Source organism: Strigops habroptila, chromosome 11, assembly GCF_004027225.2.
Source record: "Strigops habroptila isolate Jane chromosome 11, bStrHab1.2.pri, whole genome shotgun sequence".
NCBI lineage: Eukaryota > Metazoa > Chordata > Aves > Psittaciformes > Psittacidae > Strigops > Strigops habroptila.
Genome location: NC_046360.1, coordinates 24,059,583 through 24,074,948, shown reverse-complemented (window position 1 = coordinate 24,074,948; position 15,366 = coordinate 24,059,583). Strand labels below are relative to the sequence as shown.

General features: G+C 37.1%; 1 protein-coding gene across 13 annotated transcripts in view; it reads right to left on the bottom strand.

Moving 5' to 3' along the window:
- Positions 1 to 15,366, bottom strand: part of CACNA1D (calcium voltage-gated channel subunit alpha1 D) — a 185,519-nt gene that overhangs the window by 70,838 nt on the left and 99,315 nt on the right. For all 13 annotated transcript variants that reach the window (XM_030502297.1, XM_030502289.1, XM_030502301.1 and 10 more), the window contains 5 exons: positions 7,644 to 7,731; positions 6,957 to 6,983; positions 1,521 to 1,681; positions 693 to 918; positions 345 to 552 (listed from right to left, as the gene is read on the bottom strand). In XM_030502297.1, coding sequence (XP_030358157.1) covers positions 345 to 552; positions 693 to 918; positions 1,521 to 1,681; positions 6,957 to 6,983; positions 7,644 to 7,731 — 710 coding nt within the window. The remainder of the gene's footprint in view (positions 1 to 344; positions 553 to 692; positions 919 to 1,520; positions 1,682 to 6,956; positions 6,984 to 7,643; positions 7,732 to 15,366) is intronic.

Genomic DNA, 15,366 nt, shown 5'->3' with positions numbered 1-15,366 from the left:
GAATAGCTGAACTTTTACATAGATAATGAAGTTAAAAAAACCAATTTAATTAAAATAAAAATAACATTCCACCTCTTTTTCTAATCTTGTATTTGATGGACAAAGGAGATTTAATTTTGTGAATTAATATGACAGCTATGTTGCATAGATAGATCAAATAACACATGAAACAAATGGTACAAATGGTGCAGAGCTATCAGAGTACTGAATTTAATGAGCAGAACGCCACTTAAAGTAAACTGGATAAATAGTATTTTGATTTTATTTTCAGGCAACATGATCACTTAAACAGTTTTGTTGACCATCAAAGGTAAAATGTTTCATACGGGATGAAAGAAAGTTACCTGGAATACAGTTAAAAGAGCTTGTGGAAAATTATCGAAGGTGCTCCGTTTTGTTTGAGTTTCATCAAAATTAAATTTGCCTCCAAACAGCTGCATTCCAAGCAACGAGAAGATTATGATGAAGAGGAAAAGCAGAAGCAACAGTGAAGCAATGGACTTCATTGAGTTTAACAAGGATGCTACCAAGTTGCTCAGGGATGCCCAGTGCCTATAAATTAAAATGCGTGTGTTAACGCACACCAAAAAAACCCCAAACAAAACAGTAAAAGAGCAGAGCATGATGAAGTATTACAAAAGAATTGCTGACCACCCTTCAGCTATCCCTAAAGTTAGCAGTATTAATCTTACCTTGTTACTTTAAAAATACGCAGGAGACGAACACAGCGAAACACTGAAATTCCAAGGGGTGACATAATTTCCAACTCCACCAAAATGGTTTCAACAATGCCACCACAAACAACGAAGCAATCAAAGCGGTTAAAAAGAGAAACAAAATAAGCCTGTAGGCCCAAGCTGTACATCTTTACTAACATTTCACAGGTGAATAAAGCCAGAAGAACTTTATTTGCGATATCTGGAACAAAACATTAAAAAAAAAAAAAAAAAAAAAAAAGACATTCCTGAATTGTTTCATAGATTCCAAGATTCCATTTGTGTTTTCACATATTAGTACTATACTTTCTATACTAGTTCGCAGCCTTTTGCTGAAGGAGGAAGTGCTGGTTTTTTTACATTGGACTATATTTGATGCCTAAATGGCAAAAGCTACACAAGGATGTGAAGCTTCCTGCCACCTATAGACTATTCATCTTTCCAATCCACTGTTCAGTTCATGGCTGCTGAACTCACAGCTTGAGTCCACACTTTAACAAGCAACAGAGCCCACAGCATGTTCTGCTGTGCCAGTAACTATTTCCTTCCTCATCTTTCAAGCATGGTTTAACAATAAAAGTACAGGTATTTACAATTCAGTATTGTCAGGTTTTAGCTGGTATGCCATTAAGCTGCGTTACAGTTGTGAAAATCAAATACATTCAGTCATTTCTTGTATTTCTCTTTGGCTGGACTGAGTATCTTTCTGGACAGCAAATAACAAAATGGCAAAGTACAACAGTAGCCACTGATAGAATGCAAGTATTCATAGTCAAGAACAGGACAAGTAATTTTTAAATGTACCTTGGATCTGGGTCAGCCAGTCAGGTTGATTATAATGCTCTGATGAGATAGTTAATGTGTTCAGAAAGACCAAGACAATAACAAGCCAATAAAATGTGACAGATTTTACTGCAGCTCTACATTTTCTTCGATTAAATCGATTCCAGCGACGCCAGCGTCGACTGAAAGTTCAAATAAAAACAAGTTTATTATTATACAGAAAAGATGAACTTAAGGAGGGTTTCTTCTGTGTAGAAAACATAGTGCAAGTACATATGTGTAAGCAGGTGTGTTTTTATAAATTTGTGTGCGATACTTCAGATAGTTGTGTAAATTATTACCAGTTGAAAATTTGCTATTCCTTTTTTATATTTCCTTATAGATTTTCAAATGTAGACCAGAACTTTTGGAGACTCTAATTGCCTGTGACATAACTAGACTAAGCTGCATTTAACATTTCATTAACAAGATATAGCTGTCTTCTCAGGCCCCATACACTTAATAGCAGTACAGAAAAGCCAATGAAGCAACTTAGAATTCAAATTACATGTAGCCTGAAATATAGGCTTTGAGTTAAAACTGAGTTAGAAATCTCAGTCAGTGACTCCTAGAGATTTCCACTGATGTGCCTTGAAATTGTGTCAGTGGGCGAATGTTTGTGAAATGACTAAGAGTGACAATCAAGGATAAGCAAACAGGCCCTACCTAGGTATGAGTTGGATTCACAAATGAGGGTATTAGCTTAGCTTTGGACTCATAAAACTAGATTTAATTTCTCTGCTTTGCTTCTGGGAACTTTAGCAAACCAATTAGTCTCCCTGGGTTGCATTTCCATTTGTGAAACAGGAAGCAAATATATTGCTGGATCATAGGAGGATTAGGAAGCAGTTGATATTGCCTAAAAGGGAGGCATATAAAATTCAGACACCCACAACTGCAGCTGTGGACTCAGATAATAAAATTTAAGAACTGACCAACTGCTTCATCCAACATTCAAGGGTCAAAGCAAGCACAGACTCCAATGGAAGCTTGACCTAGCCTTAAAATAGCAAAGAAGTGACAAGAGTGTGCATGTATAAACTTCTACCTCTATTTTCACTATCAAGCTAGTCTAGCATAAATCTGTTGTGATAGAAAGCAGTGGTCTGCTCTCCTTGTTCTGCCCTCTCCTTTCCCTTTTGCCAAAACTAGCCTAATGAAGCGATCCGGACCTGAGAATCGACTGCTGAGAAAAAATTTCTTTTTTTCTAGGTTGCTTTTAGCTGGCCAGTTGTCTAATCCAATCCACTGTATTGCTGTATCACAGAAAGAGCACGACAAATGAGTGAGTGAGACAGGGGAAGGGCACTGCAGCCCTTTTGGCAGTACCAAGACATCGAACTATGGCTTTTGAAAATTGTTACAAATAACTACATGAATTTCTTTATACTTTCAGTGTCTGAATTAGCAGGTATTGTATTTAATATGTATAAAATCAGAAATTAGGCTTTACATCTGCCTCAGAAAATAGAACCATGCATATATTGCATAGAATATGCAATAACACCACCATAAAAATAACTGAGCTTGACACTGCATTCAAGCATTAACTGAGTTTTCTTTAGGCACCTTAGATTTGTACTTATAGTACTGGAAATTAACACTGGTTTCAGATATCACTACAAGGATGATTCAAGCCTTTGCAGTATTCTAACCATATAAAGGAAAAATATCCTGTCCTGACCTGAATCAACACAGTATCCACGAACATTCTTATCTTGACAGTCCCCTGTGAACCATGGCCATCATTAGGATGGCTCACTCCCTCAGTAGGTAAAACAGACTTTTTTTATACTTACATAACAGCCTATCATTGCAGTCAACGAGACAAGAATAACATTGTTTGGATATCTCTATTCAGAGGAGCCAAAAGCAGCCCCAAAGTGTATTACTCAGAGCCCTCCAAACCCAACGGGGCTTTTTTTTTTCCCCCCAAAGGTCTGTAGAATCTGACAAAATAGTATAGCTAAGTGATGCATTTATGACAGCACTGCCAAAGGGTGTGCAATGGCTGCAATGGCACTCGCATTTGGAAGTGTATGACTAATATGTAATGTGCAAAAATTAGTAATATGACTAATATGCAAAAAGACTACAGAAATAAAACAAAATTTCAAAAAGGAGAATAGGAGTAGTTTTCTACCTTCATTAGATTGGTACAAGTAAAGAAATAAACAGTAAGCAGCAGAGTGAATTAGATGGCCTGTTGTGCCAGAAAACCTGTGGCTATAAAAGATAAAGGAAAACAAATTACACTATTTTCACTGGACACTCTTCTATTTTTTTTGCAACCGCCCCTCCTAGTTTTAACCAAATAGCTTAATTTTTTTCTGGAAGAGCAAAATGTACCCTTTTATTTTTAAAAGAAATTCCATTTTGATAACTGTGCAATGATATAACATTGCTTTCATGAAATTTAACAAAAACACAGCAGCTGAATAAACATTTAAATCACAGAGGACACTTATAGTTGACATAGTTTTGTTACAACAAACCAAATTTTTTACTGCTTTTGTTCTCATTAAATAATTTATCACTTTTTCTTCATAACTATTTATAAGAACATCATTATTCTTACAAATGTGTTCCCAGTTTCGCTTTCATTCACTCAGGTATTCATGTGTGGGTCCTGGGTCTTAAATTTGCATCCACACATGGGAAATCCAGTCTTCCACCGAGTCTGACTGAACTCAGTGTCAGACAGTCATGCAGAATATATGAAGTTTAGTTTGCTTACTTGCTATTCATGTGTGTTTGTGTATTGATACTAAGCCTATGCAAAGGGTAGGAACATTCATTTTCAGCTGATTTTGTATCAGCAACCTTTCATGATAACATGGTATTTTTCTAAACTGTACTTTCTATTTAGAACCACATGCAGAATCCCTGTATCTGTGAAATGGGCATGCCTCATATTTTCAACAGTAAGCTTAAAGTGAAGTAAATATTAATGCCCAAGATGAATTCTTCTGTAATTGTGGGTGCTAACATCTATGCAGAGACTCTAGACTTCACTACTCTTATTTATAAAATATGGGACAGAAGAATTCACCAGAGCAGTCATTCATTGTGAAAAAATAGAAGCATAGGAGGTTGCTTTTCCACTCCTCACTTTTGTAGTTACAGGATTCAGGGCATAGAACTAGATTTTTAGCATGACTTGAAGAGTAAAGTGATCATTTAATCAAGTGGCTGCCCAGAGAGGTTGTGGAGTCTCCTTCTCTGGAGATATTCAAGGGCCACCTGGACACAATCCTGAGCAATGTGCTGTAGGTGACCCTGCCTGAGCAGGGAGGGTGGACTAGATGACCACCGGCGGCCTCTTCCAGCCTCAGCCATTCTGTGATTCGGTGACCACACTGATAAATGAGGAAGCAAATTCTTAAAAAGAGGGATCTTCACAGAGGAAAACATGCACAAATCTCTTCAACTAGCAGATCCCCATCTTCCTCTAATCATAGCTCTGTTGCATCCATGCCAGGAGAAAAAGTAGTTGTTCTAGTATCAAAAGTTTCCAAATTCCACCTGGAAGATTACAAATATGCAGTACAGATCATATTTATCTATATATATCCTAGCATAATGTATAGTTAATATACCTTCACTTAACAAACTGGCAGATAATTGTTGTATCTTGCTAGGATGTAATTCTTTTGATCAAGTACCCATCTGACTGTATAGAAACACATTTCTAAGGATTAACCTCTATCTTCACTTCTGGTCCAGCAGGCAGGCTAGCTTGAAATTAAGAGCATTTTTTATTTTGATCCAAAGGCAAAGATGTTTACGGTCAAACCAATATCCCTGACAAGCCTGATTTACTTTGCCCTGAAACAGTGTACTGCCATTGCAGAATAACATTCCTGAATCCGGAGCAAGGATCAGGCCAGAAGAGTGAGAATTAGACCAAGATTTAGCATTTGGCTTAGAATGTGCTAAGTCACCCCTGACCACTGAACACAGCCCATTACCAAATTCAGTTTAAGTATGATTGAAAACTTCTAGCACTTCCAAATGAGAGACACCAACATCCTGTTGCCGATTGCAAAAACTTCTGTGAATAGATGCAGCATTGTTCCATTTTTTCTACTATAATGGTAACTGGAAGCAATGGCAAGAGGAATTTCAGACCATTAGCAGACTGAATCGCTTCTCTTTATCAAGCTAAAAGCAATCTCACCTAATAATTCTCATGAAGGGTTAAGCTCAAAGGTCCACATGGACATAACTGGTTCATTCAGTTGGTGTAGCTAAGGTCAGTTTCTGCAGCAGAAGGCATACAAGAAATTATACAGCTTTTATAATCAATGATGAAACTTCTAAAAAGTTAGTTGTGCATTCACTACAATCCTAAATAGCCAGATCTCCACTGGCCACAGTGTTCAGCAGAGTGAGGTACATTTAGATGCTGTCACCAGTTTGCTGGCTGAAAGGGATGACAAAATAAAGCTTGATCATAGCATTACATGAAAAAACCTCTCAGTGTGGAAAAGCACCAGTTAACTGTTGCCTGGGAGCTCTTCTTCAAAAAAGAAAGAAGACTATTCAGAAGGAACACAAGTCCACTCCAACTGCTTGCAGCTGGTCAGCGCTGGTAGGTCATTAGACCTAGTAAGGCTAGTAGAATAAACCTGGGTTTGCTATCCTCTTCATTGCTGCAAGGAGAATACACTGCTGTTACCAATGAATTACTTGCTAAACATTCAACACTGAAATCAGTTTTACTAAGGTTAAAAAATTGGAATGCTTCCAGATGCTGCCAAAACTGCTGATGCCAGATGTTGCCAAATCTTCTTGATTGTCCCTTTTTATCACTGAAAATTTTCTGTGAAAATTATTTATTCTGTGAGTTGTCTGCAACTGTAGGAGTGGTTTTTGCCCTTCAGGATTCACTAGGTCTACCACTTCATTACTTACCTTAAATCACTTTTTTTTTTTTTGCTCCTTCCTGAAGTAACCTAACCTTTTTAAACAGAAAGAGGTGTATCTTCTGTGTTTGCAATTATCCTTTCTAATTACTAAATATATGTCCTATATGACTGGAAAATAAAATCAAAATAAAGAAACCTATTGGCTTTGTACTGGCACATCCAGTGTCAACAGTATCACGACTACTGATTCTTAGTTTTGCTGATAACACTTCCCTTCTGCAATCATATGTGAAAATAGAAGCTCATATCCCCAAATGTTCCTAGTAAATGAAAAGAGAGCCACAAATATCAGCAAGGTAAATCAGGGAGTTTGATTTTCAAAAGTGCTCTTGGATACTTTAGTCTTGTATTCATCAGTAACTGTTGGGAAGAATTTTCACACAGCAAAATTTGAAGTACAGTAAATAAAGAATAAATATACAAGAGCATCATGATATGCAAACATTCACAAAGAAAAATAGCAATGAAGAGAGATGAAAATACTGACCTGAACTTGGATTTTGAGATGGTTTGACTAGAAGAAAAGAAAAAGACATTTTTAAGAATTTATAAAAAATAACGAAGACAAATTTGTTCTTTTTAGATTTCTGCAAATCAATACACTGGAATTACATATACATAAAAACAAACTTTCAACAAAATGCACCATGAATGCTGAAATTCTATTATTTATTTTCTGAAATACCATTCCTAAAGCTTTACAAATTTTCTAAGTGAAAGGAAATCTCCTTTAAAGCTAAGTAAATAATCTGCTCGTGTAGAAGCTGCTTGGAAGTCATGAAAATCTGACATATAAATACTGAACACCAAGGGGTACAGAAATACTCCCATATATTCAGTTGTTGCCTAAAAAATACATATTCTCCAGATCACAAATAATTTAACAGAAAATGTTTCTTTTTACATGTCATAGAGGACTTCTGTTATTTTCTTATTATTATGGACATTATATTTTATAAAAGGCTTCAGGAAAACATGACCCACTAGAAGTTTAACTGAATTGTTTTATAACTTCTACATTGAGAATTTCAGTAGAAAGGCATAATAAACCCAAGTATCTTACAAAGCTTAACTATTTGAAAGCAAATTTGGCTAAATAAACAACAGGGGAAAATGATTCTTTTGCATTTTGAGATGATGAGGGTGAGCACTTGAAAGCAGCCCACGTACTCACCATAAGCTCCCACAGCATGCCGGGTTCTCTCCTTCTCCACTCACATTTTCCGTGTTCACTGATTCAGTTTCACTGGTGGGCATGCTTGCTGTGAGGAAATAGAAATTGCTTTAGATTGGTAGCCAAGAAAGGCTTTACGCAGAATGTGATCTCCTGTTCTATTGCAAGAAAGCCTCCACTTTTTGCAGGTCTAACAAAAGAGCTATCTTCAAGTCAACTGAAATATAGAGGGGGAAAAACATATGTCAAAAGGTGTCTGGAAATGACGAACAGCCAAAGTTCTCAGTACTTCCTAGGGAAGAACACTGCTTCCATTTCTTCAAAGCAAGCATGAAAGAAAAACCTCAGGAACAAGAAAGGCATAAAATTAATGTTGATGGTTTCTACAGTAGAAATACCATATAAAATAGGAAAAAAATTAGAGAGATGGAAGATGCACTGAAACTAGAGCAGCTGGAACAAAAGAAAACCAGAGTATCTTACAGGTATTCTGGGGTGAATCTTTTGGTGCTTTGATGGTTTTCTTGTTTGAGTTTTTTGTTTGTCTGTTTTGCTGGGGAGAGTTTAAGCCATTGTCTGTGCAATGAGAGCACTGAAGGCAGAAGGATTACAATGCCTATTTCTCTTAGGGATGTATCACTATCTTGGTAGCCTAAAGGAGGCTTGAAGCAGACTTAATTACACACATCTTAACAGAAGTGAGATTTGAGAATCAGGCCCTGAATTTTCTGATTTGTCTAAGGATCAAGTACAAAGTGAGAACTGTTAGTAACAGTTTCTCATATATTGCCTCAACACTGACAGAGATAAATGGAAGTGGTAGATGGTAGCTTGGTTTCCATTCCCATCGATTCCATCCAAGCAGAGAGACTGACAGGTCTATGCAGGCTAAATGTTCAGCTACTATTTGCAACAGCTGAGAATCTGTCCCATGACATGAAGTGTTAAACATAGAATTGGCATAACAAAGAAAGATCAAAAATGTTCATGTAGGTGTTTGAATAAACAAGGGACTTCAAGCAGTAAGCACAACGAATCTTTCTTTCACAAGGTTCTTCTGTTGATTCATTCAGAATATTACTGAAATTGCATGCTTCTAATATCATGCTTCATTTTATAAATCAGTTTTATAAACTGAATATTGTTAGTCTTGTGTGCACTTCACAGCTTACAAAGTTCAAAAGTAATTTCATTCAAAAGCAAACAATCTTTGATGACATTCAAATTCAAGTATTAAAATTAGAAACTGTTTAAGGAAAAAAAATTATAAAACTATTTCAGACATAGTCTCACATCTTCAGAACTAATATTTTTTATTTAAAAATGCCAGGGTCTTTTGCAATAAATGTAGGGAGTTTCCCTGTCTGGTAGAGAACTGAAGCAGTTGTCTTGTGCTGGCTGACTTACATGCTGCTAGGAAACACAACATTACAGCCATCTAATGATGAACATTTTAGCACTTGTGATGGGCAACTGCAAAATATGAATGCAGAAGTCTTGTTTCATACACTGTTATTAAAAGCTGTCATGAAAACAGAGCTAGGTCCACTTCTGCAAGTACTGCATATGTGCAGTGTGTCTCACACTTGTGCTTCAAATTTATCAACCCTTCCCTCATCTAAAAGGAATACCCAAAATCCAGTTCCTCATAAATCATCAGTGTCACACAAATGCTGTTTATTTTAATACATGCCAAATAATTTTTAAGAGTGAGCGTAAAGTGATATAATCTTACTTCAAGACTCAATGCATTAACCTCCGTAAGAAATGCCAGCCCTTTTTGAACCTGACTGCATAAAGAAAAACAAAAAGTACCAAAGAAAAGAAAAGTCTTGGTCCCTAATGAAGCCAATGTCAGTTCTGCTAATTATTAAATACAGTCAGACTGTTGCTCTCTATTTCAGATGGTGCTATTGTTCTAACTCTATTAGTGTCTTACAAGTGCTGTGTTACAAAAATGAAAGAAGGAAAAAAAGAACCATAGACATTTCAGTTCAGACATTAGAAACTCAGCTATCATTATACTGCAATTCATATGCCAAAAGAAAAATTTGACAGAAGTACTGAGAAAGGCCGCATGTGGAAGTCTAGCTCCAGCAATGCTAGCAAGTCATTAAATCTTTACCCAGAGAAAACAGCAAGAGCACTGCATGACCACATCCACTCTCACTAATGCAAGCAACCTGGCAAGGCTTGAAAAGACCCAATTTCATGACCATGGCTTTTTAAGAGGGGTGTTCATTGGGCAAAGCACAGCACACAGGATAAACTTTTGAAAAACCATCTCATCTCAGTAAGGCCAGCTTTGAGATCTTTAAACTAGTACGTCAGTATTCAAAGATAGATATCAAATTGTCTCTATTCGTTGTTCACCCTTTGTCCTTATTTTACTGGCATTCTTCTGGAAAGATTATCTAGATTTCTAGATAGTATCAGCTCTCTTCAGTTATGGTTACTGGTTTCAAATGAAAGAATGCTTGCATTAGGCAATATAAGCAACCCACATAGCATGCAGCTTAATACTTTCTTGAGTATACAGAAAATAGGTCAAATACATCAACTACAGTTTATTTCTGTGGATAAGAAAACAGATTGGGTTTCTCATGTTATAATGTTCACTATTTACTCTAAACAGTTTTCAGATTTTGCAGCAGGGATTTCAAACTCCACTCCAGGACATAACTAATGCATAGCTAAGAGCAAGTCAGTGTCCATCAGCACTGGTATGTTCTAGCCAGCTGGAGCTGGAAGAAATAAATTCCATAATCCTATGATATGACAATTAAGTGTCACTGTGGAATCCAGAAGTGGGCTAAATTCCACCCTGAATTATTGAACTGCAGTGGCAAGTATTACTGTTAGAAATGTTGTCCCTAGAAAGTATATAATTAATAGTTTCATCTGGTTCAACTTCAGCTGTGCTTTTTTGATCCATAGGCTGATCTTATTTCCACACTGATGCACCTTGAGTAGCCTTCTGGTTACACGTGCTGAAGGAAAAGAGCTGCACAAGTGGAGTGAGCTGCACAGCAAGTCAGATATTCAGTAATAGCTACTGGAGAGAATCTCACAATTATTTAAAAAGGCACTATACTGGCAAAATTTTAGCTCAATCTTGCAAAATAGTGTCCTGGTTTTGGCTGAGATAATTTTCTTCCTAGTAGCTGATACAGTGTTGTGTTTTAGATTTAGTTCAAGAATAATGTTGATAACACACTGATACCTTAGTTGCTGGTACATAGTACTTGTTTAAATCAAGGACTTTTCAGTCACATGCTCTGCCAGTGAGGAGGGGCACAAGAAGCTGGGAGGAAGCAGAGACATGACACCTGACACAAACTAGCCAAAGGGGTATTCCATACTGCAGCATGTCATGCTCAGCGTAGAAACCGGGGAGTTGGCCAGGAGGCACCGGTTGCTGCTTGGGTGAGGCTGGGCGTCAGTCAGCGGGTGGTGAGCAACTGTATAGTGTATCACTTGCAGGCTTTTTTCTTGGAGGGTGGGGTTTATTTCTCTCTCTTTCTCTCTTTCCTATTATCGTATTATTATTATATTTTACTTTAATTGCAATTATTAAATTGTTCTTCTCTCAATTGATGGGGTTTTACTTTTTTTTTTTCCAATTATCCTCCCCATCCCACTGGGGAGTTGCGGGGGGGAGTAAGCAAGCAGCTGCATGGTACTTAGTTGCCAGCTGGGCTTCTGTCTGCTAGTAACATCAAACCAATTCCATAAGCTCCAAAAAACTAATTCTTTCTCAAATCAGTACACGGATTTTCTTAATCCTTTACACCAAGTCTTTGAGGTAGTCAAACAGGAAAACAGAACAACAACAAAATCCCCAAAGAGGCAACATTATCATTGCAAATTCATCTCAAATTTTCCTAAGTCTGCTGTATGCCCAGGAAACACATCAGAAGGAAATGGTACTATCTCTTCTGACTGTGAAGCTCCTTTGGGTAAATTCACTTTAAGGAGGGGCTGCCTGGAAGATGTTCTAATTGATACTGTAGTGAGGTATCTGTTTTCATAGTGCAGATTTAATGTTGATACTATTAACAATCATTCCCTCTTTATAGACAGCCCATGGAAGCTCACCATAAGGTTGAATGGTTGCACAGCAGTTGAAGGAGAGCAAAATAGTCAGTCTTCATTACAGAAGCATCACTGAACCAACCACATCTAGCCTTAAGGATGACACTGTGAATCTTGGGAGTGGTGTAAAATCTACAGATGTGGTGCTTTTAATAGAAATAGAAGTAGAGATAACAAAAAACCCCAAAACATTTTGGGTGGGATTTCTAACCCAGTGGTAGCCTAAGTCTGAGCTACTCAGATCAGTTTAGTAGTCTCACAAACAGAGAAAGAAATAGGCCACTGATTTGTACTTTGGAAAAATCCTACCCATAAATATATACCTGCCCTGCAAGACACAGATGAAACTATAGAGAAAGAAATAGGCCACCGATTTGTACTTTGGAAAAATCCTACCCATAAATGTATACCTGCCCTGCAAGACACAGATGAAACTAAGTCAATGCACACATGCTTGAGAATGCTTTCGATGGGTGAGGTCAGGTACTAGCAGCAAGACAGCATTTGCAGCAGACCACAGCAAGTTTTCAGCCAGTTCCATGCTGCTTCACGACTGACATCAGAATCTGAACCTGCTCATTTAAAGGCTGTGTTGAAACACATATCCAAAGTAAAACTGCAACCACTTTCAGCCATTTTTATAGAAAAATGATTGCAGCCTATAAAGCTGTGTGAGCTATTAAAGAATATATGTAGCGGTTACACGAACAATTTCAAGCAGACTCAGTATTTGTAGAAAATGAGTCCATTGGGTCTTAGCAATTTCTGAGTTAATATTCTGCCTTCCCTAAAGTAACTAGATCAGATTTGTCAGCCTCAGCCTGAGCCACAATAGTGACTCAAGACAACAAGGAATTCAGTTGCTGCAATAACTTTGCTGTAGGTAGGATTAAAACTAGACCTCTTAATTGTCAAAGCAGTATGTTTACCAGTATTAGAAGACTGCCAGATTTGAAAATAACTATCGTACTCTAAAACCCCTGTCCAACTCCATTGTGGGTGGGAAAGAATTATAGAAAAAAACCCATCAACAACAAGAGGAGACACAGCAAAAGTTTGTTATGTTTTGCTAGATTCTACCTTAGAAGTATTATAAATAAATAATATTATAATCACACTGTTCCAAGCTTATACTACAATCCATTAATAAAGTTTGTAAAATACTTTGATTAATTTCTTCACACGTGAATTTAAAATAGATTTCTGAAAAAAGAAAACCTATGCTTCAGCAAGAACAGTCACAGACAAAAACACTTCAGTGGAAATCAAAACAGATTAAAGTCTATGCTTTAGAAAGGTAGAGCACTGCAGCAGCATCAGTGTATTTCAAACATGCATTTAAACCAGCAGGACTGCATGCACGAGAGTCTACATGCCAAAGATGTATATGCGTTTGTGGTAGAAAATGCATATGATGTGTGCTTTCAAAACCTCACACATCAAATGCAGTATCAGCACAAAAGAAAGTTCAACTGCAAATCCGACCACGTTTTACCATGTTTATTGGAAGAACGGCCAAACCATCTAAGCCTGCTTTTCTTCTTTTCTTCCATTAAGTCAGCCAGTGTAACCCCTTCGTGTTAAGCACATGTAATCCCAGCAGGGACACAGTAGATGGCAGCAGTGGCAACGCAAAAAATAAAAAAGTGTCCATACATACAGGCAAGGTTAGGAAAAACAAATTGAAATTACCGGCAGCATAACTGATCAGAGCTCAGCCTCTCACCTCTCGCTGATTTTTGCATTTTGAGCTAAATTCACAATGCTTTGAAGTCACTGGAAATTTTTTCATTGACCTGGGGGTAACTAGTTATTGCTTCATAATAAAAACTTATGACTTTTACTAAAGGCATATTTACAATTCTAGTAGTTAAAAGGTATTCCATTATTCAACAGCACTGAATACCTGCCCACTATCAGCAACAGAGATCTATGAATACAGAGGGTTCATATACAAATAGCTTGACTTAATGGCTTCTCTGGTTAGAAATTTTAAAATGCTTGAGTTGCAGAAACCTAAATTACACTTTTAAAGTATTATGTAAGAACGTATTAATCACTGACTTAGCTGCCTTTGAAATCTGTACCTTTTCCTGCCCTAGAGAGATCTTCTGTATCCTAAACCTACAGCTCTTCCACATCGTTGAAGAGCATTATGGTGACCTTCCATCACAATAAATCAGCAGTAATCTTGATCATCCAGAGGTTTAGGTATCTAAAGTAGGGACACAGCTGCCCAGAAGCCTGCAAATTGTTATTCTGCCCGTCTTTGGACCTAGCCCTACATTATGCTTCAAAGACAGTTCTAGAAACACATCACCAGTATCTCGACTACATTTATTTCCCAGGCTTACTACTCAAGATCATTAACCTGGTGATAATTAGCTAAATTTCACCTCATTCTAAAACAGGTAGCACATTATTACAAGTATGCTCCTAACCCAAAAACTTTCCATGGATGGACATCTTGTGCTGCCTCTCATCCTATCTCCCCATGCCATGTGATAATGCAGCAGAGCATGTCTGGCATGCAAGGAGGTGGAGTAATTCAGCAACCCTTCCTTTACACCCTGTTGCAGCTGATATTAAAAATGAAATTCCAAGCCACGTATTTAAGCACATATGCACAAACTCAGAAGAGTGGTAGGACATTGCCTCTTTGCTGGAAATTTCCACTCCATATACATATGCATACCTGAAATTAAATTCTTGGGATTGTTTTAAAGCTCTTGTAATTACATTCCTTCTCCTATTTTTACTCTGTAAGTCTCCTCCAACTCTTAACTTACCCTAAAATTAGGTCTAAGTTAACAGTTTAGAGCCCAAAGCTCTCTCAAACACAACAACAACAGAAACAAGTATTTTTTTATTTATGAAAGACCTGTATGACCTAGAAGCTCTTTAAGGAATGCTGGAGTAAATTGTTCTTTTGCAGCATATTAACACACATCCAATTTGAACAGGATGCAACAAACTCCTGAGATTTGACCTGCAGACTTACAAACCAAGTCCATCAGTACCACAGCCGACAGGATGGCTGCCCAGTGCTCTCTGAAAATTCAGCATCACCTACAGTTCTTCATGGCAGTCTTGTACAAAGTGTATTTACTCAATAAAATGTGCAACCTTTTATTTCTCAGTCTTAAGATTTTATATTGATACTCAAACCCTCCCATACAACATCAGTAGCAACAACAACATATAGTAAATTCTTCAGCTTTTTTTGTTCTGCTCTAGATAAAAACTCTGTGCTACAGTTTTCATATAGACCTAAATTATTCCTTTCTGGGTGATGCTAGCATCAACATCAACCCACAAGTTGCCTTCCAGCCTCTCATAAAATCTTTGTCTCCTTCCAGTCAGCAACACAAATTCATACCCTGCTTTTATCATGAACTAAAGGTCTAATAAAATTCTGAAAAACAAACCCAAAGATTTTAAAAGTAACTTAACTACATGCAATACAGAGATAAGTTTTAAAACAGATACCTCAATATCAAACCACATAATTTCCACTTTTTACTACTTCTGAAAAGTACTATGGTTTAAAAGAACAGTTAAATTAACAGCTTTAGAAGAAAAAGAACAGTATTAATATATTGAACAAAGAAAATAACATTCTGAGTTG